Genomic DNA, 25,541 nt, shown 5'->3' with positions numbered 1-25,541 from the left:
GCCTGCTGCCTGCTAATTTCATTGGGTGCCCCCTAGTTCCTGTGTTAGGAGAAGGAGTAAATAACACTTCCCTATTTCCTTTCTCCACACCAGTCATGATTTTATAGACCTCAATCATATCTCCCCTTAGTCCTCTCTTTTTCAAGCTGAAAAGTCCCAGATTTATTATTTCTCCTCATACAGAAGCCGTTGCATACCCCTGATCAGTTTTGTTGCCGTTTACTGAACCTTTTCCAATTCCAATATATATTTTTTGAGACTGGGACAGCACATCTGCACGCAGTATTCAAGATGTGGGCGTATCATGGATTTATATAGATGCAATACAATATTTTCTGTCTTGTTATCAGAGGACTAGTCACAATGACTCCAAGATCTCTTTCTTGAGTGGTAGCAGCTAATTTAGACCCCATCATGTTATATGTATAGTTGGGATTCTGTTTTCCAATGTGCATTACTTTGCATTTATCAACACTGAATTTCATCTGCCATTTTGTTACCCAGTTTTGAGAGATGCTTTTGTTGTAGTTCTTCGCAGTCTGCCTGGGATTTAACTGTTTTGAGTAGTTTTGTATCATTTGCAAATTTTGCCCCCTCACTGTTTACCCTCTTTTCCAGATCATTTATGAATATGTTGAACAGCAATAGTCCCAGTACAGACCCCTGGGAGACACCACTATTTACCTCTCTCCGTTCTGAAAACTGACCATTTATTCCTACTCTGTGTTTCCTATCTTTTAACTGAGTTACCAGTCCATGAGAGGTACCTTCCCTCTTATCCCGTGACAGCTTACTTTGCTTAAGAGCCTTTGGCAATGGACCTTGTTAAAGGCTTTCTGAATACCTAAGTACACTATGCCACTGGATCCCCCTTGTCCACATGCTTGTTGACCCCCTCACAGAATTCTAGTAGATTGGTGAGGCAGGATTTCCCTTTACAGAAACCATGCTGACTCTTCCACAACAAATTCTGTTCATCTGTGTGCCTGCCAGCCATTAGTTTAAAAACTGCTCTACAACACTTTCACTGTGAAGTGCCAGCAGTCTGGTTCCATGTTGGTTGAGGTGGAGCCCACCCTTCCTGTACAGGCTCCACCTAAAGAGTGGTGCCAGCAGTGATATTTCTAGTCTGACCCCTGCTTTGGATACACCGATCCAGCCCCATTTTGATGGATCTCTCCCATCTCATTAACTTCACTTTCAGATAGACACAAGGCGCTCTGGGGCCATCATGGCTACATCACAGGGAGACAGTGTCCCTGTGGAGCAGCATGGGCGCTGTGTGACACAGAAGACACACCCTGGCTGTGCAGAGCCCAGTCCCAGGGGCGCCACTTCAGGCTCCAGGGTGGTGTCTGGAAACCCCATTAATGTGTTGTGTTGTGGTCTTGTGACTTCACTGTCTGACACCACACTCAAACACTGGGACACAGCACAGCAGCCAGAATCGTGCAAGGCAACTACCAAAGTCTCCCCAGTACCAGCTGAACCTTGGGCAGTGGGATGCAAGTGCTGCTCTCATCTTCTGGGCTGAGACCTGTGGCCTGCAGCTCTGCTCCTTTAGGCTAATGGAACGTTCTGCTTCTACAAGAATGAAGCCCATGTGCAGGACTCAGCACTTTCTCAAGAGCCAGCAGAGCGTGGAACAAGTGCCCACAGACAGTAAGGACCATCGCAAACCTCAGTCCCTTTCACTCCAAGTGCCAAGATCACTTTTTCAACCTGCAGTCCCTATCATAACCACAGAGGTGTATAACGTGGCCAGATTTGGGCAGATTTTCACAGGCACATCCCTGATGCTACGGCAACCACCCTGCTAAGTTTCAAATCCCTGTGCCGAGGCACGGGCGCATGACATCTCTGAACGAAAAACACTAACTCTAATTTTTTTACGTGGTCAAAGATAACAACTTTTCCCCAAAAAGAACAGGAGGACTTGTGGCACCTTAGAGACTAACAAATTTATTTGAGCATAAGCTTTCGTGAGCTACAGCTCACTTCACTGGATGCATGCAGTGGGAAATACAGTGGGGAGATTTATATACACAGATTTCAGAGTAACAGCCGTGTTAGTCTGTATTCGCAAAAAGAAAAGGCGTACTTGTGGCACCTTAGAGACTAACCAATTTATTTGAGCATAAGCTTTCGTGAGCTACAGCTTACTTCATCAGATGCATACTGTGGAAAGTGTAGAAGATCTTTTTATACACACAAAGCATGAAAAAATACCTCCCCCCACCCCACTCTCCTGCTGGTAATAGCTTATCTAAAGTGAGCACTCTCCTTACAATGTGTATGATAATCAAGTTGGGCCATTTCCAGCACAAATAACAACGGGAGTTACCATACACACTGTAACCAGAGTGATCAGGTAAGGTGAGCTATTACCAGCAGAAGAGTGGGGAGGGAGGGAACCTTTTGTAGTGATAATCAAGGTGGGCCATTTCCAGCAGTTGACAAGAACGTGAGGAACAATGGGGGGGGGGGAATAAACGTGGGGAAGTAGTTTTACTTTGTGTAATGACCCATCCACTCCCAGTCTCTATTCAAGCCTAAGTTAATTGTACCCAGTTTGCAAATTAATTCCAATTCAGCAGTCTGTTTTTGAATTTTTTTTTTGTTGAAGAATTGCCACTTTTAGGTCTGTAATCCAATGACCAAAGAGATTGAAGTGTTCCCCGCACCCACCAGGCTGAAATCCCCTTCCCCCTCTCTCAGCATAACCACAACCAGCTGCAAGCAGCACCCAGCGTGGCCAGCGTCAGGCCAAACCAGTGAAGTCTGACAACATCAGCAGCTGGAGACAAGTCTTCCATGGGCTCCTGCCCTCCGGGGAAGGCAAAGCTGTAAAGGATGGCGTCTCCGTACTAACTTTGGTCCAAGCCGCTCACCGTACTCCCAGGGCAAGACGACGTTCGGCCCGCGGGTTGGCGGAACCCGCTCAATGCGCCGAAGGGCGAAAGCGAGGCAAAGACATCCCCTGCGGCCGCTTCTGTCTCTTCTCGCGATAACAGTGAGTAGCTCCGCCCCCTGCGCCCGGCTGCCGGGCAGTGACGGGGCGGTCCCGGCTTTGATTGGACAGACAGGGTGTGACGCAGTGACGCAGGGGGCCGACAGGCGGAGGGCAGGGGCAAGATGGCGGCTGCCGCAGGGGCACTGAGGAGGCTGGTGCGAGGCGGGCCCCAGCAGGTAGGGCCGGGCCGGCTGCCCCCGCCCCCGCCCCGCCGGCTCTGTGTTAACGCGTGTCCCGTCTCTCCGCAGGGCCTGGGGCGGCTGCTGCAGCTGCGCCGCGGGATTCACGGGACCGCGCCGGCCGCCGCCCAGGTAACGGGGTCACCGGGGGGGGGAGGGGCAGCCCCCCCCCCGTTCCCGCTGGGAACGGGCCAGGCCCGCGGAGAGCGGCGGGTTGTGGGGCGGGCCCGGGTCCGTCACTTGGCCGAGGCGCTGGCGGCGTCGCCACCTGTTTTCGCGGCGGGGGCCCGGGCCGGGCCGGGGGCAGCGTCTCTCCCGCAGGTCTCGCGGTGGCCGCTCTCCGGGAGCCGCGGGTTTGCTGCGCTCCGGTACTTGCCCTGAGCGGCTGATCCGTCTTCCGCAGGTGACTGTCCGCGATGCATTAAATCAGGCATTAGATGAGGAGCTGGAGAGGGACGAGACGGTGTTCCTGTTGGGGGAGGAAGTTGCCCAGTATGATGGTGCGTACAAGGTGAGTGGACTCATGTTTATTAACTGAATTAACTAGTATTTGGAAATATAATCTTAGCAACCCAGATTTTCTTTGCTAATTGCAGGTTAGCCGAGGTCTCTGGAAGAAATATGGAGACAAGAGAATAATAGATACTCCTATATCAGAGGTATGAATAAATTAGCAATCCCTCCTCCCTCATTTTTTGTAGTCATACTCATTCTTCGTTTCTTTTTCTTTTTAAGATGGGCTTTACAGGAATTGCTGTAGGTGCTGCTATGGTAAGTAATTTCTGACACTTTGAAGTGGGATCAGTTTTCTCTTGGTTTAATTCATTTAACAGAAAAATGTTAAATGCAAAATACTTTGCTATTTTGATAGTTAAACTAGTGTTTTAACTACTAATATAGCTGTCTTAATTTAACAGGCTGGGTTGAGGCCGATTTGTGAATTCATGACCTTCAACTTCTCCATGCAAGCAATTGATCAAGTTATAAATTCTGCTGCCAAGACACTTTACATGTCTGCAGGCATAGTGCCTGTCCCAGTTGTCTTCAGAGGTCCCAATGGTGCCTCAGCTGGAGTAGGAGCACAGCATTCACAGTGCTTTGCTGCTTGGTATGGGCATTGTCCTGGACTGAAAGTAGTCAGCCCTTGGAGTTCAGAGGATGCAAAAGGTCTACTTAAAGCATCAGTCCGGGATGACAATCCAGGTGAATGGAACTTTTTATAAATACCATGGTCTAATGATTAAGCGCTAGCTGCTTAAACTTATTCTCCAATTAGTCTCTGAATGAATTTTTTTTAAAGCAAATTTAAATATTTGATTAACTCCTAAACTGTTTAAAATCACTGCTTTATTGCAAAGATTCTCCATGCCCTTATAGGAGCAATTAGGGTCTCTCTGCACACTTTTCCTAGCATAGAGTATCTGCAGCTGACTTCAACACAAGTTATAGGATCAATTTGTGCCTTTCCTAGCTCAGCTTCAGTGCGTGGTTAAGAACTTCACAGAAAATTAACACTATTGAAGTTGAGGTGTCCCAGGTAAACAAACTACACACACAAGCTTCTAACTCCCCTAGTTATAAATTACTAGTTACTAACTCAGTAGTGCCGTCTTGTTGAATCTACATTCATAGAATAGAAAAGTCAAAGTTACTCTGTCCATTAATCATACCGCACAAATCACTGTAGTATCGGGCACCTTTGATGCATTGATTTTTAAAGACTAACACCATAACAATGAACTTGGGAATTTTAAGGGCGCATGCTGCATACAGTGGCTTTAATGCTAGCAGGCACAAATGACTATGCATCTATCACTTGGTGGTGATTCTCCTCCTCTCTCCAGAGAGAGAAGCATGTGCAGTGGAGTGTCTTGTTTTGGTACCGTGTCTTTAATAAATACCTATTACTCTGTGTTTATATTAGAAAATGCAAAGTCAGAGAAATGTGCCTGGCACTTGGAGCAGAAAGCAGTATGGCTTGTGATAGATTTTAGTTCCTGGTGGAATTCATTCCAGAGTATTAGACTTGCCTCCTGGGAAAGTTCTGTCTCCTATACAAATGAGTTTAACTACTATTGTTGAGAGTTCCATTATGTCAAAGTTCTCTTTTTTAAAATCTTCCTAAAACATGATATGACTTTTTTGCAGACTTCCAGGAACTTAAAGGGAGAAATCTTACACAAACTCCTGGCCCTAGTTCCTCTTGTTTAAATTCAATTTAGAGTGAGAATAGGGAGATCCAGATGTTTAATTTCTGTAGTGACCAAGTAGAAAAAGAAAGTTAATACTGTATTGCCCTATTAAGGAACTAGTCTCCTGCATTCTTTCCCCCATGAATAATGGGACTGCTCATAGGAAAGGTGGTTGGATCAGGTCTTAGGCTTCTGCCTACCACTGAATATCTCAAATCACCAAACTTAAATGCTTACGGTTTTGGGGGGTTTTTTGTTTTGTTTTTTACCATGTTAACAAACAGGATCATTTAGTCAAACTTTTAAAACAGTGCTGTACTACTGGCTGCTCAGGTTAACTGAGTCATTTTTCATGCTGATACAAATGTGCTGCCCAAACTATGCTTTTATTGCATTTATTGTTCACCCTCTTGTAAGTAAGCTGAGTTTAGCATAATGGAGCCCCCCTAACACTTTAGGAATTTGGGGGGAGGGTAGAGTAGGGAGGAGAGGCTGGATGATGCTGTATAGTGCTTTCATCTGGAGAAGTGCATCAAACTAACCAAGTAAGCACTTGATGTTTTTTCAGTTGTGATGCTGGAAAATGAATTGATGTACGGAGTCCCTTTTGAAATGTCAGAAGAAGCTCAGTCAAAGGACTTTCTTGTTCCTATTGGAAAAGCCAAAATAGAAAGGCAAGGTAAGTTCAGAATACTCTTAACACTTCACATAATCTGATCCTCAAATTCTCCTACTCTGTTGGGTCGCTTTAATTAATAGCATATTTCCCATACAAAACACTCTCTTCCTGTGGAATAGGAAAATATTTAAAGGGACAGAATTCTAAAGTCCAAACTCAACTTCTAACATACTGTACTAACCTCATGTTAATAAAACAGAACATCACTTGGTCCCATCCTTTTGGTCACAATATCTTGGTTGTTAGAAAAAAGGTGCGATTCTGGATCAAGACTGGAATGAACCAGGTAATAGACCTATGTGCTGCTGAGTGAAATCTGTCACATTTCTCTTCCTTCCTTGCATGTAGACAACCACTTTTGTTTAGAATCTTAGTGACCTTTGAGGTGCTGAACAAACTTGCAGTGGTTCAAATTTCTTATTATACATAAGTTCGTTTGCAGTGATGAGAACTTCATAGCCATACCATGCAAGTTGCTACTACTCATTCTGCATGCAGAGTATAAGTGTCGGACGCTTCAAATACGCAAACTCAGGATGAGTTCAGATGTTGAATTTCAGGCTATTCCTAATGTATAAATCACTTCTGAATAGACTAAAAAAGTCCATTTAAATCAATGTTCAGTCCTTATGTACTTACTATTTCAAAACTGGACTGTGTTGTCTTGAGCTCATAAAGCTACTTATAGCTACTTAGATCTTCCCACACCCAGACTTCTGTAGTTAACTCTTATGTAACTTGATCCATCACCAACTTCTGTGTTTCAGGAACCCATGTTACTTTAGTGTCACACTCCAGATCTGTTGGACACTGTCTGGAAGCAGCTGCTGTACTTGTCAAAGAAGGTGTGGAGTGTGAGGTGCGTTATGGGAGGATTCCAGTCTCTAGTGAAGAAATTCCTTACTGTTTTTAAAATTGAACTAAGGCCATGCAAAATTAAGTCTAGTAAACTGTTTGCACTTCAAAGTACTCTTTCATCACTGATTTAAACAATGATGGAGACAAATTTGTTCCTTGCATGTATCTGCCGTCCCCTGATTTCCCATCATAGAGCTGGGGCCAAATTAATACCATGTATGTAAGTCAAAATCACAAGCAAAAGGGAAGCTTGTGTTTGAGAGGGTCTGTTTATGCATGGCAGTAGTGCTGCAGCTAGGCAGGATGACATTTAGTGGGATTCCTAAAAGGTGACCAGGGGTTTGTCTAAACAGTTGTAGCAGTTTAAAGTGGGGTTTATTTTTAACTGATTCAGTTAAATCAAAGGCTGTGTAGACATTCAAATCAGTATAAGTCTGGCTTATATTGATCTAGCTTCTTAGGAACAGGCTATAAGCCATACTGATATAGGTCAAGTCTATATTGATTCTAGCATCTAGCCCTTTCACTAATTGGTCTTAAAATCAATTAGTTAAGGTAAACGGATGTGCTCTGTGCGTGTGTTCATATTTTAAACTACGTAGAGACAGTGAAAGGGCTATTGTTTGCCTTGATCCAAGGAGGCTTAAAGCAGAAACACAAGCGAATGTGTGTGCAAGGCTCACTGCTTACACCTCTGTATGAAGGGAGGGGATGACCAGAAAGTCAGACTTCTGACATGCTGGAGGGTGTGAGAGGAGTCTGTAGCATGATGATGTGGCTAAAATTAGTCCTCTACATGCAGGTAGAAGCATCCTATCCTAGAACAAAGTGAGTAGTTCCTCTTTGTACTGTGGGTGTGACTACAGCTGAAATACAGAATTTAGGTACCTCTGCAGAGGAAAGAGATGGCTAAAATAATGGCTGCCGAATACACACAGTTGGAGGAAATGCCCTAGATCCCAGTTTGAAGTGTTGCCTTTCTTTAGCCACTTGTCCTTGAGAGGATAAGAACAAAGTAATAAGATGAAGTTCAAGGTTAGAGTACTCACTTACACAATTATAGATAGGCTTAAAGGACCTCTTGCAAAAATAAAACACTTAACACTCTCTCTAAGGTGGTAAACCTCCGTACCATTAGACCAATGGATGTGGAAAGTATAGAAGCCAGTGTTGTGAAGACAAATCATCTTATAACAGTGGAAGGAGGCTGGCCGCAGTTTGGAGTAGGAGCTGAAATTTGTGCTAGGATCATGGAAGGTAGGTCATAATAGCTTCTGAAGCTTATTTAACTTTGTATTGTATGTTTCCAAAGTTAGCTCACTAACCTTAAAAATACTACTCTCATGATACATGAGCTGCTCCAGACAACTGTTTTTGTGGGAAGGAAAAGAAGGAAATTTCTAGTCAAATCAAGGTTCAGGTTTTCTGTTAGACTTTTAACCATTTTACTTAACAAAAGCACATACCAGTGAAAACCTTTGCCCCTTTATTCTACTGTGGCCTATCCCCCTAGAGCCAGAGCTTGCAGAGGCTGTGTAGGTGGTAGTGAGTTAGGCAACCTAGTAATGTGCCCTAGAAGGGAATGTGGGACACACATCTTCCGCTCCCCTCCCCCCCCATAAACTTTCATTGAAGGTGCAAAAACAACAAGGAATCCTTGTGGCACCTTAGAGACTAATAAATTTATTTAGGCATAAGCTTTTGTGGGCTAGAATCCACTTCATCAGATGCATCATGAATGTGTGAAGATGGTGAGAATTAAGCAAGAATGTCTATAGGTTTAGGGTTAACACATCAAAGGACGGCTCCAGGAGTAAAGGGATTGGCCCATGGATCACTTTGAGACCCTAACTCCTTTGATGAAAGCTGTAGCTAAAAATACATTGGCCTTTCCTAAGACCTTTTTATTCTATTCCAGGACCTGCCTTTAACTATTTGGATGCTCCAGCTGTGCGTCTCACAGGTGCAGATGTTCCTATGCCTTATGCAAAGATTTTGGAAGACAACTGCTTACCTCAAGTGAAAGATATCATATTTGCAGTGAAGAAAATATTAAATATCTAGGTTGTATATACATGGTGCTCTTCCAAAGTGTGTGTCTTAAGAGCATTAATGGAATGGACTACACACACTTACTCATAATGTTGTATAGCTCTATTGAGCTCTTTGTACTGAAGGAAAAGTTCAGATGACCTTTTAAATGTATTTATGTAGTTAATCTGTGTTTAGTGGGTCACCCTCTCAGCTACTTTCTTCTACCTAGCTAAGCACACTTACATGTATGGGTGCCAGACTCGGTCTGTAAAGTGTGAATCTGTATTAAAAGCCTTAGGAAAACAGTATCTAAATAAGCCTGCCTCTGTGCCATTTACAAATGGTAAAAGAAATAAAGGGTCACCTGTGCTCTGAGTTGCTTCTGTGGAACTTGGGGAGAAGAGAGGTAAATTGCAAGGGACAATGAGAGATGCTGGCTGCAGTACATTGGTTGCCCTAGTTTGGTGGAGAAAAGAAGAATGGGTGTAGGTGAGTTTTTAGAAAAAACAAATCCCATGCTCTTGGCAGCTGTAACTAATGATCTGCAGGACTCAAGGTGCAGTTTCTCTAAAAATGCTAATTTATTATGATTGTGGAGCTGCCAACTGTGTGCAAGATCAGTCTCAAGAAAATCCTTGTGCTGTACAGGTGCTTTCATACCTTATGGTGTCCAGTACTAGAGCTTTCCCTGGGTCAGATAAGAAACTGAGTGTAGAGAGGAAATAAGTCAGTATGGACTATTTTTGTTCAATCCAAGATAAGCTGCTCTACATAAGTTTTAGAAGATCAGTATTTAGAGTCTTAACCCTTTTTAGCAGTTTAAATCCTTTGACTATACTAACAGCAGCACCTGTTCAAAAAATTTTTAATCTTAATTATTCCTCATTCATCCACTCAGTTTCACCACAGGAGTAATCCATGATCAAGTCCTGGTAAAATAAAACATCTTTAAAAAAAAACCAAATATATATAGAGAGAGAGAGAGAGAAAAGGAGGACTTGTGACATCTTAGAGACTAACCAATTTATTTGAGCATAAGCTTTTGTGAGCTACAGCTCCTAGTAAGAGGTTAGAGAGCTTGATTGCTAAGTGATCTTAACTTCAGAAATAATGGAACCCTTGTTTGGATGTTGTAAAACCACTCCTAACCCCAATAAGGAAATGAGAGTAGATAGCAAAGGTGCTGTGTTTAAAAAAGGAGGCAACAGTGAAGTCATTTTAGAGAAACTAGACAACTGCTGTTACTTTAAGAGTGCTTCCCTCTAGAACAATGGTTTTAGGAGAAGCTAGTGAGAATCACCACAGCCTGTCAGCATTGTTACCATGTATCAGTCACTGTCAGATGCAGTACCAAACTGTATCTTCATGGAGGGAACTGAATTAGCCTCACTCACCTACCCAAGGAGCTGAATTCCTTCCCTTCGCATGGACAGTCAGCAAGCTGATGTAGCACTAGCCTGTCATTTCAGTACTTATCACTTAAATGCAGGGTGTAGAAGCTTCTGCTGCATTAGATTCTCTATTTTACAGCCCAACGTATTTTAAAGCAGTAACCCTCATTCTCTGACTGGAGGAATTCCAGTGACATTTATTTTAATAAAAATATGACTGATATATCACAGGTTACATGAAACTTTATACACAATGACATTCTCTGCATAGTAAACACTGATGTGTACTTGAATTTAAAATGGATTATCTATAATCCTTTAAAGTGCAATTTGTTTAAGGTTTTAAGCAAATCATAGAATAAAAGGATCTTTTCAGTCAGCATTTTAAAACAAAGTGTTCTGCAACTTCCCCAAGAACAAGATTAATTTCATATGGATGCAAAATTTGCCTGTGTTGAAAACTCCCCAATCCAGAACTTGTGTTGAATAATCAGTGCCAATTAACTCCCATTTTATTGCCTGAATTAACAGGCTGTTTGTTTCCCCAGCACATGTGGTAACTAGAAACAGCTACATGTACTGTTGGAATGACCACCCTAAACATTAGTTACATATAAGCATGAGAAGCATTCATGCTACACTGTTGAATATGCCATAGAGACAGAGTTAAATCTACAGTTCCCTCACCAGTGTACTACACTTTGGATTAAGTGCTTTTTTTAAAAAAAATTATCTAAAGTAAATGGCTGGTTTTTGATGCAGCAAAAATGTAATGTGCCAACTACAAGGAATTGTAGGAAAATAGGGCAGACTAACATTAGATTTTCAAGTGTGTTTGAAACAAGGGGTAGGATGGAATCAGATGTACTGAGTCAGTATCCTCATATTTGTTCTTATTTTCAGATGGTAAAAATATGGCTTTACCTCCCTCCCTCCCCAAAAATCACTTAAAATGAACTTTAGTTAACTGGAATAAATGAAGTCAAGAGTTACCACAATATGGCAATGCAGTTCAAACAACGTAGTGCTGCTACTCAAGGACAAGGAGAAATTTCTCTAGAAAAAGCTGAAATGGCTCTGAACAAACAGCTGCAAAATAATAGACCACCATGAAGTGGCTGATCATGCCTCAACTTAGGACATTTGTTCAAGGGAAAAATATCCGATCCTGCTGTCAAGAGTTAACTTCAGCTGATCCTGGGAACACTGTAGTCACACGTGTCTGCTTTCTTCAAAGCTCCTTTCTGAAAGTTTTGAATGGAGCTAAGTAAGGCTTCTCGGCTGGCACTGGCAGCAGGCGAAGGGTCAGGATGCACTGCCCCATCCATTGGAGGAGGGAGTGGAGGAGCTGCTGGTGGTGGCGGCGGGGGCATAGTTGACACTCCTGTTAAAATGAGACAGTAATTACACAAGAAACCACCACCACCACCACATTAGCTGACCAAAAACAAGACTAAGCTGATCTAATAATTGCAGCTACCTTGCTAGAATAATAAATCAACTAGAGAAGTCATTTACCCAAGTAAATATGTAACTTCTTGAGTATTGCAAATAGGAATCAGATTGATGAGAAGGAGGACATAGAAATTAGATGCGAGAAAGACCTAGGAGATCACATCCATCCTCCTGTAAGTGCAGGCTATACAGTCCCCTGATAAGAGATCATCCAAGTCACCTTTGAAGGGAAGCCCTGGATGCCCAGTTACTTGGAGACTCAAGGGGCCATACAACTACAAATTATAAGAATCTTGTGCTGGCTGAGGGATGAAATTAAATGATTTCCAGGACTTTCCCCTCATCTCTGATTCCTGCGGTTTGTTTCTTAGTGCTAACACCAAGTGAAGCAGTCTGCCCCCATCTCACAAAGCCAGACCCAATAAATAAAATAGTTGGGCTGTGGCATTAAGTCTCTTACTATGTCCCAGATGTAGCTACACTGTAAAGTCTGTTTTTTTCCCTCTAGCCAGATTTTCCAGTCCATAAATTCTGTTTTTAGGTCATTCGCTATACATGAAAGTATTGATAAGGGGTATAAAGAGACTCATTTTCTAAGAAATAGAAAAAGGCAAGTTCCTATTAAAATTAGTTATTGAGTAGTGATATCCTTTTATAGATTACACTGCATCACAAGTTCTTACGAGGGCCACAAAGAGACCAGAGTGCTGGCCAGTGGCACTTTTAGCACTGAAAAATCTTGACTTGCGTTGCTACATTCTGGGTTCTAGATCAGTTCTCAACCTTTTCTTTCTGAGGTCCTGCAATATACTATAAAAACTCCCTGACCCAGCTGTGCCACAACTGTTTTTTTGCATATAAAAGCCAGGGCTGGTGTTCAGGGATAGCAAGCAGGACAATCACCTGGGGCCCCACACCACAGGGGGCACCACAAAGCTAAGTTGCTCAGGCTTCGACTTCAGCCCCAGGTGGTGGGGCTCAGGCCCCGGGGTTGCAGTCCCACATGGTGGGGCTTCAGCTCTCTGCCCTGGGCCCCAGTGAGTCTAATGCTGGCCTGCTTGGCGGACCCCCTGAAACCTGTTCACAGCCCCACGGTGGGCCCCAGACCCCTGGTTGAGAACCACTGGTCTAGATCACACATATGCTTCACTTTCTGTAACTCAGTGTGTCAACTTTACACTCTTACATCAAAAATATACAGGCACATAAGAGCCAGAGAGTTTCAGATATGCTCCCTTGCAACCCCACATCGCATGGCCATACAAAGTCAGAGCTGGGAAATTTAGTTAGGCTTGGAAGGATTTGATTTTTTAGCAGCAAATCTTGGTAAACTTCAATTTCACTGTACACAAAGATGAAAAAATATTTCTATGGATAATCAAAATTTGCATATAGGCAAAAAGCTGCTTGAGAACTAGTTTGGTTTAAGGTATTTACATTTTGACAGATGTTGATGGTGTGTGTGTGTGTTAACAGTTTAAAGCCTTAACTTTTTGAATGTGAACATTACTTAAATAATTATTGTCTGACCTCCCCCACTGTCTGCCACCCCCATATTTGCCTGCCACTGAAAATTTAAAATCAATAAAAATAAGAACTTAAACGCAAAATTCTGCGCAACTGTGAAAATTTTACTCTAAGAATTAAATGCTTAAAAATTAACATGGATATCAGTTGAAATTAAAAAAATATATATAGATTGAATTCTGCCAAGCCTATTTATAGCGTGCCCTCTTCTGCCAGATAACAGGATGACTCTTTCCAATACACAAACCACATATTCTGCAAGGGGTAGAGGAGGTCTGATTACATCCATCACCCAGGTACTTTTTGGTGATTTGAGCTAATCAATAGATATTCAGGAAAGAGGGGAATGTGAAAGATACAGCATCGCACTTAGTCATGCCAGGTTTACATGGAGAACATCTGGAGAACACAGAGGTGAAAACTCTGCCATTATCAGACAATGAACGGAAGTGATAAGAGGCTAAGGGAAGCAATAGTTACCAGAGCAGAACCACATGTGCCATATTTCCATTAACTCAACACTCCCAATGACTACGTAAGAAATTAAGTCACACAGAACGACATTCAAAAGTTATTCAATGCTCAGCCACAAGGAAAGCAGCTGAAGCAATCACTTCCTTCTCAACTTGTTCCATTCTTCCTTGTTGCTGCTTAGTCTCACACTAGTAAGTGGTGGTGAAAAAATAAGTGCTGTAATAAAACAAGCTGAGTTCTAGAAGGAAAGGACCTTAGTTTGAAACATTTTCAATTTGTGTCAGTTTTAAAGATTGTTCCTATGTGGAAAAATCTACCTCAAAAAGGAGAATGTTTATACAAAAAGCATTTTATTTGGCCAGTGACTTCACTGCATTCCTATGGTTATTGTACTTCGGACACTTGGACAAGAGTGTCCCTTCCTCACAAGCCAGCACCTCCTGCAAGGCGGGGAAGGGGGAGACAATCCTCTGATGGGAAAACAACAGCCTGTTCCTATCGAAATATGTGGCTGTTTCAAGTCTTTGTTTTACTCTCCTCCTCTCCAGTAGAAATGCCAGTGTTCAAAGAAGGACTCCCACACTGGGCAAAGTGGGACCACCTCTCTGTTGCAGAGATTTTGTTTTAAATCCATCCCTCTCTTTGGTAATTGAGCTGGAAGCAAAGTTAATACATATTTGAAAATCAGAGATGGCCCAAATTCATCACTGTGTAATTCACTGGCCTATCTGATTTGTCCTTATACCAGCACAGATAACTGGACCTGAAAATCTAAGTTTATTAATAACATTTATTGGAAAGTTATCCCCACCATTAGAGTCTCACTAACTAATGTGCTCACTTATGATCAGCAGAGTATGGGGCAATATTATGAAGAGTGATACTTAAAATTCATGGCAGAAGGAAGAACAAATGGTGATCCACAGCAAAGGCTGAGGCAGGATGGTAAGCATTAAGGTTGAAGTGGTCAGAGTAGAACAAAAGGGTAGGTGAAGTCATCCCACATCCTTATTGTTTAACTTGTGATCAAATGAATTAGCCATTAATATGATATGCCACAAAAGAGTCAAGAGCATCTGAGTAAGGAACGAGATTGCAGGGAGACAAAACAGAGAAACTGATAGGATAGGACAGAGAAAGACTCAGAACACAATAGACAAAGAACAGAGAAGATAACAGACTAAAGAGGCTAAAAAGATGAGTTGTCCAAAACTGAATATGAACAACAAAGGCTGGACTTCTGTAAAGGGACAATGATAATAGTAACATAGAAGGAAAAAAAGGTGTAAACTTGATGAGAACAGAGGTAGAAAAGTCATCATACATCTAATGATGGATCACTATTTATAAGCCCTTAGAGCTACATACTACGTAACGACTGAACTGGAAACAGAACTGCCAGCACCAATGTACAGTAAGGGGAAACTCAGCTTTTCTCTATTACGGAGGCACTTTAGTTGATCTGACAATTTAAATCTCAATTTAGCCTTAACACAGATGTAGCTATTGAAACCGTGTCTAAGTCAGGCGGGAGAACCACCTACAAACATCATATTTGTTCCATTGGGGCCCATTCCGTCATACACTTACATGAGTGTCTCTACTGACCGGTGTCTAATGGTTTGCAGGACCTGGCCTCTAGTTTATAAAATGTAACAGTTATTTCATTTCAATCAGCACATCTTATAAAAGTGTCAGGCAACAAGTCATCTCTCTGTCCTTCCTCCCTGCGACGGAGTCAATCGGTGACTGGAGTCCCTGTGGGCACGTCTGCACTGCAGTGTAAGTCCAAGGTTTGAATGCCAGGTCAGGCCTAATACCCTTCCATTTATATACAAACGGCACAGAACTTGGTGGAGGGTCCAAGCTGTATTGCATTGCAGTGTAAATGCAGCCCCATTGGGCTCATGCTCTGGGAGGCCACAATCCCATGGGCCAACTTTCTTTGTCCTCTGCACAGTCAAGTTTGATGGACAGTCAGTTTTCCCCACACTGCACCACAAACAAGGGTGGGAGTGGCCGGATTCTGGAGAGGGTGCCAAGAAGTCTGGGATATGGGTGGTTGGACTCGGGCCCACACAATGCTGTGTAGACACTGGAGCCCCAGGTTGGGATCCGAGGTTCAAGGATTCCTAACCTGCGGTTATAATTGAGGGTAGACACTCAAACCCTAGGTTAACAAACCAGGGTCTGCTAATTCGAGTTCTACTAACGCTCGGCTTACACTGCAGTGTAAACTTACCCTTAGAGCAGGTCTACACTGCAATTAAAACACCCTTGTCTGATCACTCAGGCTCGCAGGGCTGTAAAATTGCTGTGCAGATGTTTGGGGCTGGACGCCGGGCTCTGGGACCTTCCCCCCTGATTGTGGAGTCCCAGAGCCTGGGCTCCAGCCCAAGCCCAAACATCTACATGGCAAGTGTTACAGCCCCACAAGCATGAGTCAGTTGACATGGGCCAGCCATGGGTGTTTAACTGCAGTGTAGACAGATCCTCACGCACCTAAATATACTTTGGTGCAGTTGCAGCTACTGTCCAGCAGGAAAATACTTTACAATATTTACAGGGAGAAAGTGACTTGATGCAAGAGCTTGGTGAGCAGGAGGCCTTCCCTACAGATATGTTGGAGGACGCTGCTCAGGGCCAATGAATCATTTGTTTATCCCTAGGATTTTATGAATGAACACTCCCAACACCTATCAAGGGTTTTTATGGTGCCATTTTTGTTAAGAGTTTGTTACAAGAAATTGAAAGTTTATCAGATACTGTAAAGCTGAAGCCTGACTTGAAACAAAAAAAACCTCAGTAATGCATTTAAAGCAACAGCAATTGTGAAAATTACATGTTTAAAGGTTGCTAAGAGAATGGGATGCAAACAAAATCATTGTAGTGATAGTTTTTAAAGATGCTATATTTAATTAAAATAATTAATGAAGTAGCTTATGATCTACTTCTTCTTTGTTCCTTTTTTATGCCATGAGAAGGTCTGTGTTCAGCTTTCCCATACAGAAACAGAACATCTTTAAAGAGAGAAATCAGCATTAGCTTACGTTACCGATAATTCATGTTCAAAATGATGTAAGCTCTATTGAAGACAGCAGAAAGAGAGAGAGACAGAGAGAGAGGATACAAGTCATTATTCTGGTTCTAGTGTCATTCAGTCACACTGTTAGCTGTGCAGTTAGTTAGGTTACCCAATGGTTATGCTCATACATTTCTCTATGAATTAGAACGTATTGATTTTGAACTGTTTTAAAATGCCCTTTATATTAAAAAAGCCAAATAATTGTGCACGTAATGTAATGAACTACACTTTTCTGTACTAAAATCTTTATCGACTGATGAAACATGATGTTTATAATCTCAGACACACATCCACCCATCGAAAAATGCCAAATGTCAAACTCGGGGGGGGTCTCAAAAGCACTTTTAGTTACACTAAAGTACATCTTACTTAGAGTGATTCAATAATAAAGCTGTATGAGAAGCAGCCATAGGAAATAAAATCCATTCATTTTGTATGTAACATTCCAATAATTTCTTTCTACCCTGAAACATTTAGATTATGTATCTGATCTGTACACTCAAAAAAGGAAGAATAATTAAGGCAGTGAAGTTGGCTCATGGTGATGTAAAAGGCAGAACATCAGCACACCATGACCGTCAGCAGGGCATCTTTCTCCTTGAAGGATTTAAAGCCAAAGAAAAAACACCCATAGTCAAGTCCAAATCCTGCTCCTGGAGTCAACTCCACTTACAAGATTGATAGATTCTAAGGCCAGAAGGGACCATTATGATGATCAACTCTGATGTGCTGCTTAACACAGGCCAGAGAACAATCCCTACAGCAGAGTTTTTGGAAAAACATCCCATCCTGATTTAAAAATGGTCAGTGATGGAGAATCCACCAGGACAGTTGGGAAATTGTTCCAAAGGCTAATTGTTAAAAGTTTACACCCTAATTCAAGTCTGAATTTGTCTCATCTTCAACTTCCAGCCATTGGATTGTGTTATACTTTTCTCTGCTAGATTGAATAGCCCATTATAAAATATATTTGTTCCCCATGTAGGTATATAGACTGATCACGTCACCCCTTAACCTTCTCTTTGTTAAACTAAATAGATTGAGCTCCTTGAGTCTCACACTATAAGGCAAGTTTTCTAATCTTTTAATCAGTCTCACGGCTCTTCTCTGAGCCCTCTCCAATTTCTCAACATCCTTCTTGAATGGTGGCCATCAGAGCTGGACACAGTATTCCAGCAGCAGTCGCACCACTGCCAAATACAGATATAAAATAACATTTCTATTCCTGCTTGAGATTCCTGTTTATGCATCCCAGGATCACATTAGCTCTTTTAGCCACAGTGTCACATTGGGAGCTCATGTTCAGCTGATTATGCACAAGGACCCCAAATCCTTTTCGGAGTCCCCCATCCTGTATGTGTGGCCGACATTCTTTGTTCCTAAGGAACAAGGAACACCCATAAGGCAATTGGGGTCACTCACATTAGTAAGGGAAATGGAATTGACCAGAGATGTCCTCTTTCAGCCCCTACCTTCCTGCCTAGAGAAGCTTGCTCATTTATTAATGCTTCCTGGGGTCAGGAGGCACGCAATGAAGAGTGAGTTATACTTTCCCTTTTACAGCATCCTCCATCCCATCTACTTTACGTACAACTTCTGACCACAAAAAATGAATGGATTTTTAAGTGAGAGCAGAATTAATGCAGTCGGAAAAAAAACTGAACATGCAAGGGGAAGTGACAATCACTCTAGCCAAAAGCTCAGAGCCACAGGAACCTGTATTAGAATCAGCATTTGCCACCACCTAAGTAAGATATCTCAAAAAGATTTGGTAGTAAAGCTGAGAGAATAATTTGCAACAAGTTTAGCCTCCTTCTCTTAGCAGCATGTCTGTTAACCAGCCATGATTTCTGTACATGTTATTCAGATTTAATTGATTCATCTTTTGGAACTTTTTGCTCTATGAACAGATTGCAAATGTGACATTTGAGTTTTCTTGCTTTGTTGTAATTTATTAAAGTCACATAGTATGGTTTCTGCTCCATGAGTGGATATGCACACAAGCACTACTGAAACACATTTGTGGGTCCAAATTTCTCTGTGAAAACTCACATATGAGTCTTTGAAATTCACTTTCTGCACTAGAAGTGTTGGAAAGCAAACACTAAAGGGTCATGAACATAGCCAAAGTGAAATCACTGAGAAATTCAGAGGAATATTCATGGATATTTGTTTGCATTACTCATTATTGTTTGCTAGCAGCTTTAGCACTGGCAATATTAAAACTAGGAAACAGAAACCAGCCTGAACTTCCATATTTGGGCACTGATTTGCCTTAACCCTGAATGAAGTGAAGGGAGATGAAGGCATATGGCTCTTTGCAGAATCAGGCCCCTCAGTAAGCAATACATTGAAAGTTATTCAAATCCCTCTAGTTAAGAGGCTGCACATTAGGCACCACTGCAAGGTCCTTCACGCCACTTAGATTAGGCCATTTTAAAAACAAGTAGGTTTCTATTCCACTAGCTGCTAAGTGCTACACGTTCTAATTGCTAATGGGAAGACACCACAGAAGGCAATCTACCCTTACTTCCTCTAATGTAGTGCGGTGACGTGGCTAACTCCCCAAGCACAGCGTTGAACGTCACTTACCAACTTCTACCCCCAAAAGGTTCAGTTCAGCACTTCAGCCACAGCATGTGGAGATGTCTAAAGAGAGTTAGCTATTTAGACTCTTAATCCTAGTGCTCACCCAGATCATTGTTTTCCTCCACAAAGTTAATCAGTGAAGAGGCAAAGAAATTGGGCTTCGTGACATTTTAAAGGTTCTGCAGGTCTCGCAGCTCTTGAAGGCAACACCGTTAAATGGAAGGAGACTAACTTATGTGCTGTGTGACCCAACTCTGAAAGCAACTAAGACTATAGGCACCATTATACAATGTCCTCATTCACCAGTAAACTCTCTAAATGAGCAGTTTAGTCTGCTGAAAATACTCTCGAGGACGGATCTCTGTATTTTGCCCATGAGGGAATCCAAGTTCAACCACAGCTATAGCCATGGCAAGGCGATGGGACCGTCAGCTGCAGTGTGGGTTTGTTTCTGGAACATTTTAGGCAGCTTTCGCAAAGATGTGCAACAAAATGCTCCTTATTTACAATAAATACAATTAACGGTCTCCTCCATGTGTGTGTGTGGGATTGTACTTCTGGGATACGAAATATAAAATGTAGATGCTAAAAAGAAACAAATTGCACACATAGCACAGCTCTTAATTCACTAGACCTTGCATAACAAGCAGGGCTCTAATAAATGCCTTGCGTAAGGGTCCCTTAAAGAACTGCCGGAGTCCCAGGAAAGCTTTGAAAGGAGGACAGTATTCTGAAAGGTTTTGCGGAGCGTTGGTTTCCTGTACTCCTCTCGTTCCCTCTCAAGGCCTGATCCAAAACACACTGAAGTCAGTGGAAAGACTCCCATTGATTTTAATGGCTTTGGATCAGGCCCACACTCAGGTCGGACACCTTGGGATCCAGCTCCCTCTGCTCTCCCTTCCCAGCTCCACATGTGCACAGATGGTACTTTTGCTTGGCTGGCAAGGGGCCTGTTGGGGACAGGGGTTCACGTTTGACACACTTCCCCTCTCATCCCCATTCCCTTCCTCTCGGCATATCCCATCATCACAGCATGCCACATTATCACACAACTGCACTGACTCGAACAGAATCCAGACCAGAAGTCTAGAGGAGAAAAGCTTGACACCTCTGCCAGTCACCTCACCAATTAGTGCCCCCATGAAACTTTTGTCCTTAGTCGAGAATCAGGGAATGGGGAATACAGAACGCTGCTTCTGTAGCCTGTATTGTTAGGACACAGATATTCAGGCCTGTCTGTAAAGGCCTATACTCTAAGAATTTAGGTGTATTCTTATCACTTAGCTAGTTATAGAGGTACAAAACAAGGATCAAAATCAGTCTGCCTGTTTATAGGCCTTCTCTCACTGTGACAGTCTAAGGCCTTTGGCTAAGCAGCAGAGGCAGCCATAAGCTGGGAAGCGACCGGTCACAGACTCACATTCCAACCTAGTCACATTGAAAGAAGGTGCTATGGGGCTGTTAGGCATCATTATCAGGACAGGATTGTATTCCCATCACCTCCAGAGAAAGGGAAGAGCCTAGAAGATGTAAAAGGAAACTTAGTTTGATAGCATCCTGTCTGGTAAGAAATCACTTCTCAATAGTTGTGGTTGTGAAAACCCTCATTTCTGTATGTTTTATCTTTATGGCCCCCACTTTTCTATTGTTAATCTGTCTGGTTCTCTAATTGTTTCTGTTTGCTGTATAATTAATTTTGTTGGTTGTAAACCAGATGTGGGCAAACTACGGCACACGGGACTGTCCTACCCGGCCCCTGAGCTCCTGGCCCAGGAGGCTGGCCTCCCTCCCCCTCAGCCACACCACCGCACGGCACAATGCTCTGGGCAGCGGGGCTGCAGAGCCCGGCCTGAACCCGGTGCTCTGTGCTGCGCGGCGGCCTGTCCTGGTGCAGCCACGCTGCCAGCCACCAGTGCTCCAAGCTGCGCGGTAAGGGAACGGGGGGAGGGGGGGAAGGGGGTGTTGGATAGAGGGCAGGGGAGTTCAGGGGCATGGATAGGGGTTGGGGCAGTCAGAGGGCAGAGAAAAGAGGGGTTGAATGGAAGCAGGGGTCCCGGGGTGGGGGGGCAGTTAGGGGACGGGGGTCTGGGGGAAGGGGGCCAGGCCATGCCTGGCTGTTTGGGGAGGCACAGACTCCCCTAACCGGCCCTCCATACAATTTCAGAAACCCGATGCGGCCCTCAGGCCAAAAAGTTTGCCCGCCCATAGTGTAAACCAATTAAGGTGGTGGGATATAATTGGTTAGATAATCATGTTACAATATGTTAGGATTGGTTAGTTACATCTCAGTAAAATGATTGGTTAAGGGATAGCTAAGCAGAACTCAAGTTTTACTGTATAGCCTGCAGTCAAATCAGGAAGTAGAGGGAGGGTGGGGGGGGGATTGGAATCATGTTTTGCTAAAGGGGGGGAATGGGAACGGGAACAGGGACACAGGCAAGGCTCTGTGGTGTCAGACCTGGGAAGGGGACACTGAGGAAGGAAACTGGAATCATGCTTGCTGGAAGTTCACCCCAATAAACATCGAATTGTTTGCACCTTCGGACTTTGGGTATTGTTGCTCTCTGTTCATGCGAGAAGGACCAGGAAAGTCAGCGGGTGAAGGAATAAGGCCTCTAATATGTATCTTCTTTCTTAACAATGTTCTTCAGTTGTGTCAGGTTTTTCCCCCCCATTAGGTCATTTAATGGTTTGGTTGCACACAGAAGTGGAAAAGGCATATTCCTGGTGAAAATCAGAGACCCAAGCCCCCCTAACTTTCTTTATAGCTAATATTTGAAGTGCTAAAATTATATTTAACCACTCCAATTAATGCAAAATTAGATGGTCTTTTTATACCATCCTGTATGTATTCAGTTTACAAAAAATACATTCTTAAATGGTGGCAGTACTAAGAATGCCTGAAACAAATCAGATGTATCAACACAATTTGCATGCCACAGCACTTTTTGATTAGCACAAATGCAGGGACAATTTGCATAGAATCAAATATGTTATGGACTAGATCAAGCAGCCAAGAGCACAATGTCAGAAGGATGAGTGACATATGATAAGGTGTTCACACTGGAGATGACACAGAAGCCAAACACACATGCTGAAACTGACAAAGCATATTTCAGTTTAAATCCACATCAATGTCAAGACATGAATCTAAGTAAACAAAAACCTAACTTAATTTCACAAAACAAAGATAACTATTTTCTAAACATCTATCCATTTGGGAAAGATAGAACTGTTCCTTGCATTTTCATCTAATTCCTCTTTTTTTTAAAAAAAAATGCATTTTTTCAAATCTTGGAGGGAAAAACCCCAACCAAAACATAAAATAAAAGTTGGCACACCTGGAGGATAACAACATTTACTTCAATACAGAGCATACAGTGGCATCCCAGTATCCTAAATCCAGTGGACCTGGAAGACCGAGTCCTTCTTAGAGAGGACATAGTTAATAATTCTCAACATATTCTGAACTTGACAGGGAAAAAACCTCTTCACTGAAGTTTGTGGACTACAGTGTCTTTTAGAAGGTCAGTTAGAACGAACCAACCAACCAACCACACACACTTCCCTAACCAATTAATGTAGCCTAGATGTAGGAGCTAACGCCGTTCAATGCAGCAGGTTCCTTGGACCAGAAATCAGGTGAGCTAGTCACTACTGCACAGGTAGTCGGTATCGATGTTTCCTTCTGAAAACGGATCATATTAGCACCCTCTAATAATGCTGCTCCTCAGTGAGCCTTACACTTACATTACATGCGGCTGAATCACAAAACAGAGCACTCCAGAGCCCGCAGACTGGATCACCAGAAAGCAAAGCACGTTTGTGAAATAATGCAAGGTCCAGAGGATGTCTGGAAAGTACCAATCAAGGTAGGATTAGGGTAGTGCAGATTTAGACACAAGCATTTGTATTGTGTGGACAGATTATCTACAGGAGTATTAGAGAAATTTGTTAAACAAGAAGGCTTTGTATGTTACAAGGCTATCTAGGATGCTCAGAAGACTCCAACTGTCTGAACTTTTGTCACTAGAAGGTAAATAAATGTCATCTGTACATTTTTATGGCCAGTCCTTGTCCCTAAAACTCTATCACCCCTAAGGATACAATAGATCATCTCCCGCCCTAGAAAAACTCAACAGAAGACAGACCAACACTGCAATGGCTCTTTTGCTTACCTGCTGTAGAGGATGGAGTAGGGGACGATGGAGATGTCAGAGGGGAACTGGCCCCAGAGCCTGCTAAACAAAATAAAAACCCAGTAACTATAGCTGTGATTTCAGGATTCAACACAGTAACATGGGCCTTCGGAAACAGTCTGATTTTACTGACTACTTCCACTGAAGTCAATGGCTTAATTCCCACAGACTTGAATGGGTACAGAATCAGAACCTGTCTCAACTGACGAGCTGCACAGCATGGATGAACAGACCAGGCTTGACAAACATCTCAACACACACTCAGAATTCCCCAATGGGGAACACTTCTTTTCAATAGCAGGCAGGCTGTTTAGACTAAATGCTGTTGGATTTCAGAGACTAAATTTTGCTCTCCTTTAGGTGCATGCCACGCACTGCCTGCAGACTCTGACCCCATCTCTTCTTCTAGGAGAGAGTTTTTTAGTCAGTTGCTATAGCTTCACCAGTTACTTTGGTAGCTGACTGTATTTCACAATGAATTGCTTTCTGGAATAGTTACACCCTTTAAGATGTAAAGTTCCCCTTGCAAGTCATTTTAGTTAACAGAAACTGGCTGCACTACTGGACAGTTCAGCAGGTGACAGTTTACCACACAGAGCCCTCTTCAGGACTGGACACAGAAACTTTTTTCTCTGTAGCTCATTGATTCATTTTAGTAACTTCTTATCAAGAAATATAAATGTCAAGAGTGTTTCCATGTGAAGGACGAAGTATCCAGTGGATTGACTGATCAATGCTATTGTAAGCAACCCCACACCTTCCATCCAACGCTCAGAGCACTGAGAGGTTTTCACCTATTAATAAAACTATAACTACCAGTGACAAAGTTTTTAAACCCACAGTTTGACCATGATGAAATAACCAATAACTGTTCTATGTACTTTAGGCATTCATATAGCCACTCATCGGTTTTTCTTATTTATCTCATTTAAAGTTACTGCAAATCAACTAGCGGTTCAGCATTTAACTTCTTGTCAACTGTCTAAATGGGCCATCTTGATTATCACTACAAAAGTTTTTTTTCCTCTTGCTGATTATAGTGCATCTTAATTAATTAGCCTCTTACAGTTTGTATGGCAAATTCCACCTTCTCCGTATGTATATACATATCTTCTTACTATATGTTCCATTCAATGTGTCCAGTGAAGTGGGCTGTAGCCCATGAAAGCTGATGCTCTAATAAATTTGTTAGTCTCTAAGGTGCCACAAGTACTCCTGGTTTTTTTGCAGATACAGACTAACACAGCTGCTACTCTGAAACCAATACTAGGATCAGCTTGTAATAGTCTGTTAGTATACAGTAGAAAATTCAAAGTGATTTTAGGTTTTCTAACGAGCATGTAATTTTATTTTTTTTTTAAATCCAAAAGAGAGAGCGCGCTGTAAACCTGTTGAAAGGACCCTGTTAGTTACCTGAATTGTTTGAATTGCTGTATTTTGCCGAGCGTTCTTCCCCGCTTTCGAAGGCAGAGAGCTTTGACTTCTTTAAGAATCAAGGAGAGAGAAGACAGGAATAAACAGCATTTCCCATTATTTCACTGCGGCCCTTACCAAGATGCCTTTGACACATGAGGATTTGCATCAGCCCCCAAGGGGTTATTATAGCATGCAGGGATCACCAGTGCTTTATCCACTCTTCCCCAGAGCGTACTCCTGCTGTCGCAGTCCTATTGGCCAACTCTGCAGCAGCTAGGGAATCACCCATTGCTGGGGAATATCCCCAGCTGCCCACTTTGGGCAGCAATATGGCCCTACTGCCAACCAAAACAAGGGCCAGGAACTGGTCCTCAAAAAAAAAAAAAAGAGAGCTAGAGATGCAGGAAATGCGCTGCAGATGCAGGAGATAGCTTTCCCATCCCCCAGCAG

General features: G+C 42.7%; 2 protein-coding genes across 18 annotated transcripts in view; one reads left to right on the top strand and one right to left on the bottom strand.

The window, feature by feature from the left end:
• Nucleotides 1-3,056: 3,056 nt before the first annotated feature.
• PDHB (pyruvate dehydrogenase E1 subunit beta) lies at nt 3,057-9,324 on the top strand. 3 transcript variants are annotated; one of them, XM_048859375.2, is made up of 10 exons: nt 3,057-3,189; nt 3,262-3,324; nt 3,596-3,703; nt 3,789-3,851; nt 3,928-3,963; nt 4,110-4,395; nt 5,953-6,063; nt 6,831-6,922; nt 8,037-8,178; nt 8,840-9,324. In XM_048859375.2, exons 1-10 carry the CDS (start codon nt 3,136-3,138, stop codon nt 8,983-8,985), a joined length of 1,101 nt encoding a protein of 366 aa, XP_048715332.1. In that variant the 5' UTR covers nt 3,057-3,135; the 3' UTR covers nt 8,986-9,324. The 3 variants fall into 3 exon arrangements, with proteins under 3 accessions (XP_048715332.1, XP_048715333.1, XP_048715331.1); XM_048859376.2 differs by lacking the exon at nt 3,262-3,324 and having other exon boundaries at nt 3,100-3,189; XM_048859374.2 differs by having other exon boundaries at nt 3,105-3,324.
• A 1,190-nt stretch (nt 9,325-10,514) lies between these two features.
• Nucleotides 10,515-25,541, bottom strand: part of PXK (PX domain containing serine/threonine kinase like) — a 59,927-nt gene continuing 44,900 nt past the window's right edge. For 4 of the 15 annotated variants that reach the window (XM_075130183.1, XM_048859356.2, XM_048859350.2 and 1 more), the window contains 5 exons: nt 25,089-25,158; nt 23,655-23,717; nt 23,227-23,329; nt 16,858-16,887; nt 10,515-11,730 (listed from right to left, as the gene is read on the bottom strand). In XM_075130183.1, the coding sequence (XP_074986284.1) occupies nt 11,652-11,730; nt 16,858-16,887; nt 23,227-23,329; nt 23,655-23,717; nt 25,089-25,158 (345 nt within the window). In that variant the 3' untranslated portion in view covers nt 10,515-11,651. Of the gene's footprint in view, nt 11,731-16,852; nt 16,888-23,226; nt 23,330-23,654; nt 23,718-25,088; nt 25,159-25,541 lie in introns of all 15 variants that reach the window. The other 11 variants (XM_048859351.2, XM_048859358.2, XM_048859352.2 and 8 more) reach the window with 8 other exon arrangements.

This window comes from Caretta caretta, chromosome 7 (genome assembly GCF_965140235.1).
Source record: "Caretta caretta isolate rCarCar2 chromosome 7, rCarCar1.hap1, whole genome shotgun sequence".
In the NCBI taxonomy this organism is placed as follows: Eukaryota; Metazoa; Chordata; order Testudines; family Cheloniidae; genus Caretta; species Caretta caretta.
Note: the sequence above shows the minus strand (reverse complement) of the source record. Positions and strands in the feature narration are given on the sequence as shown.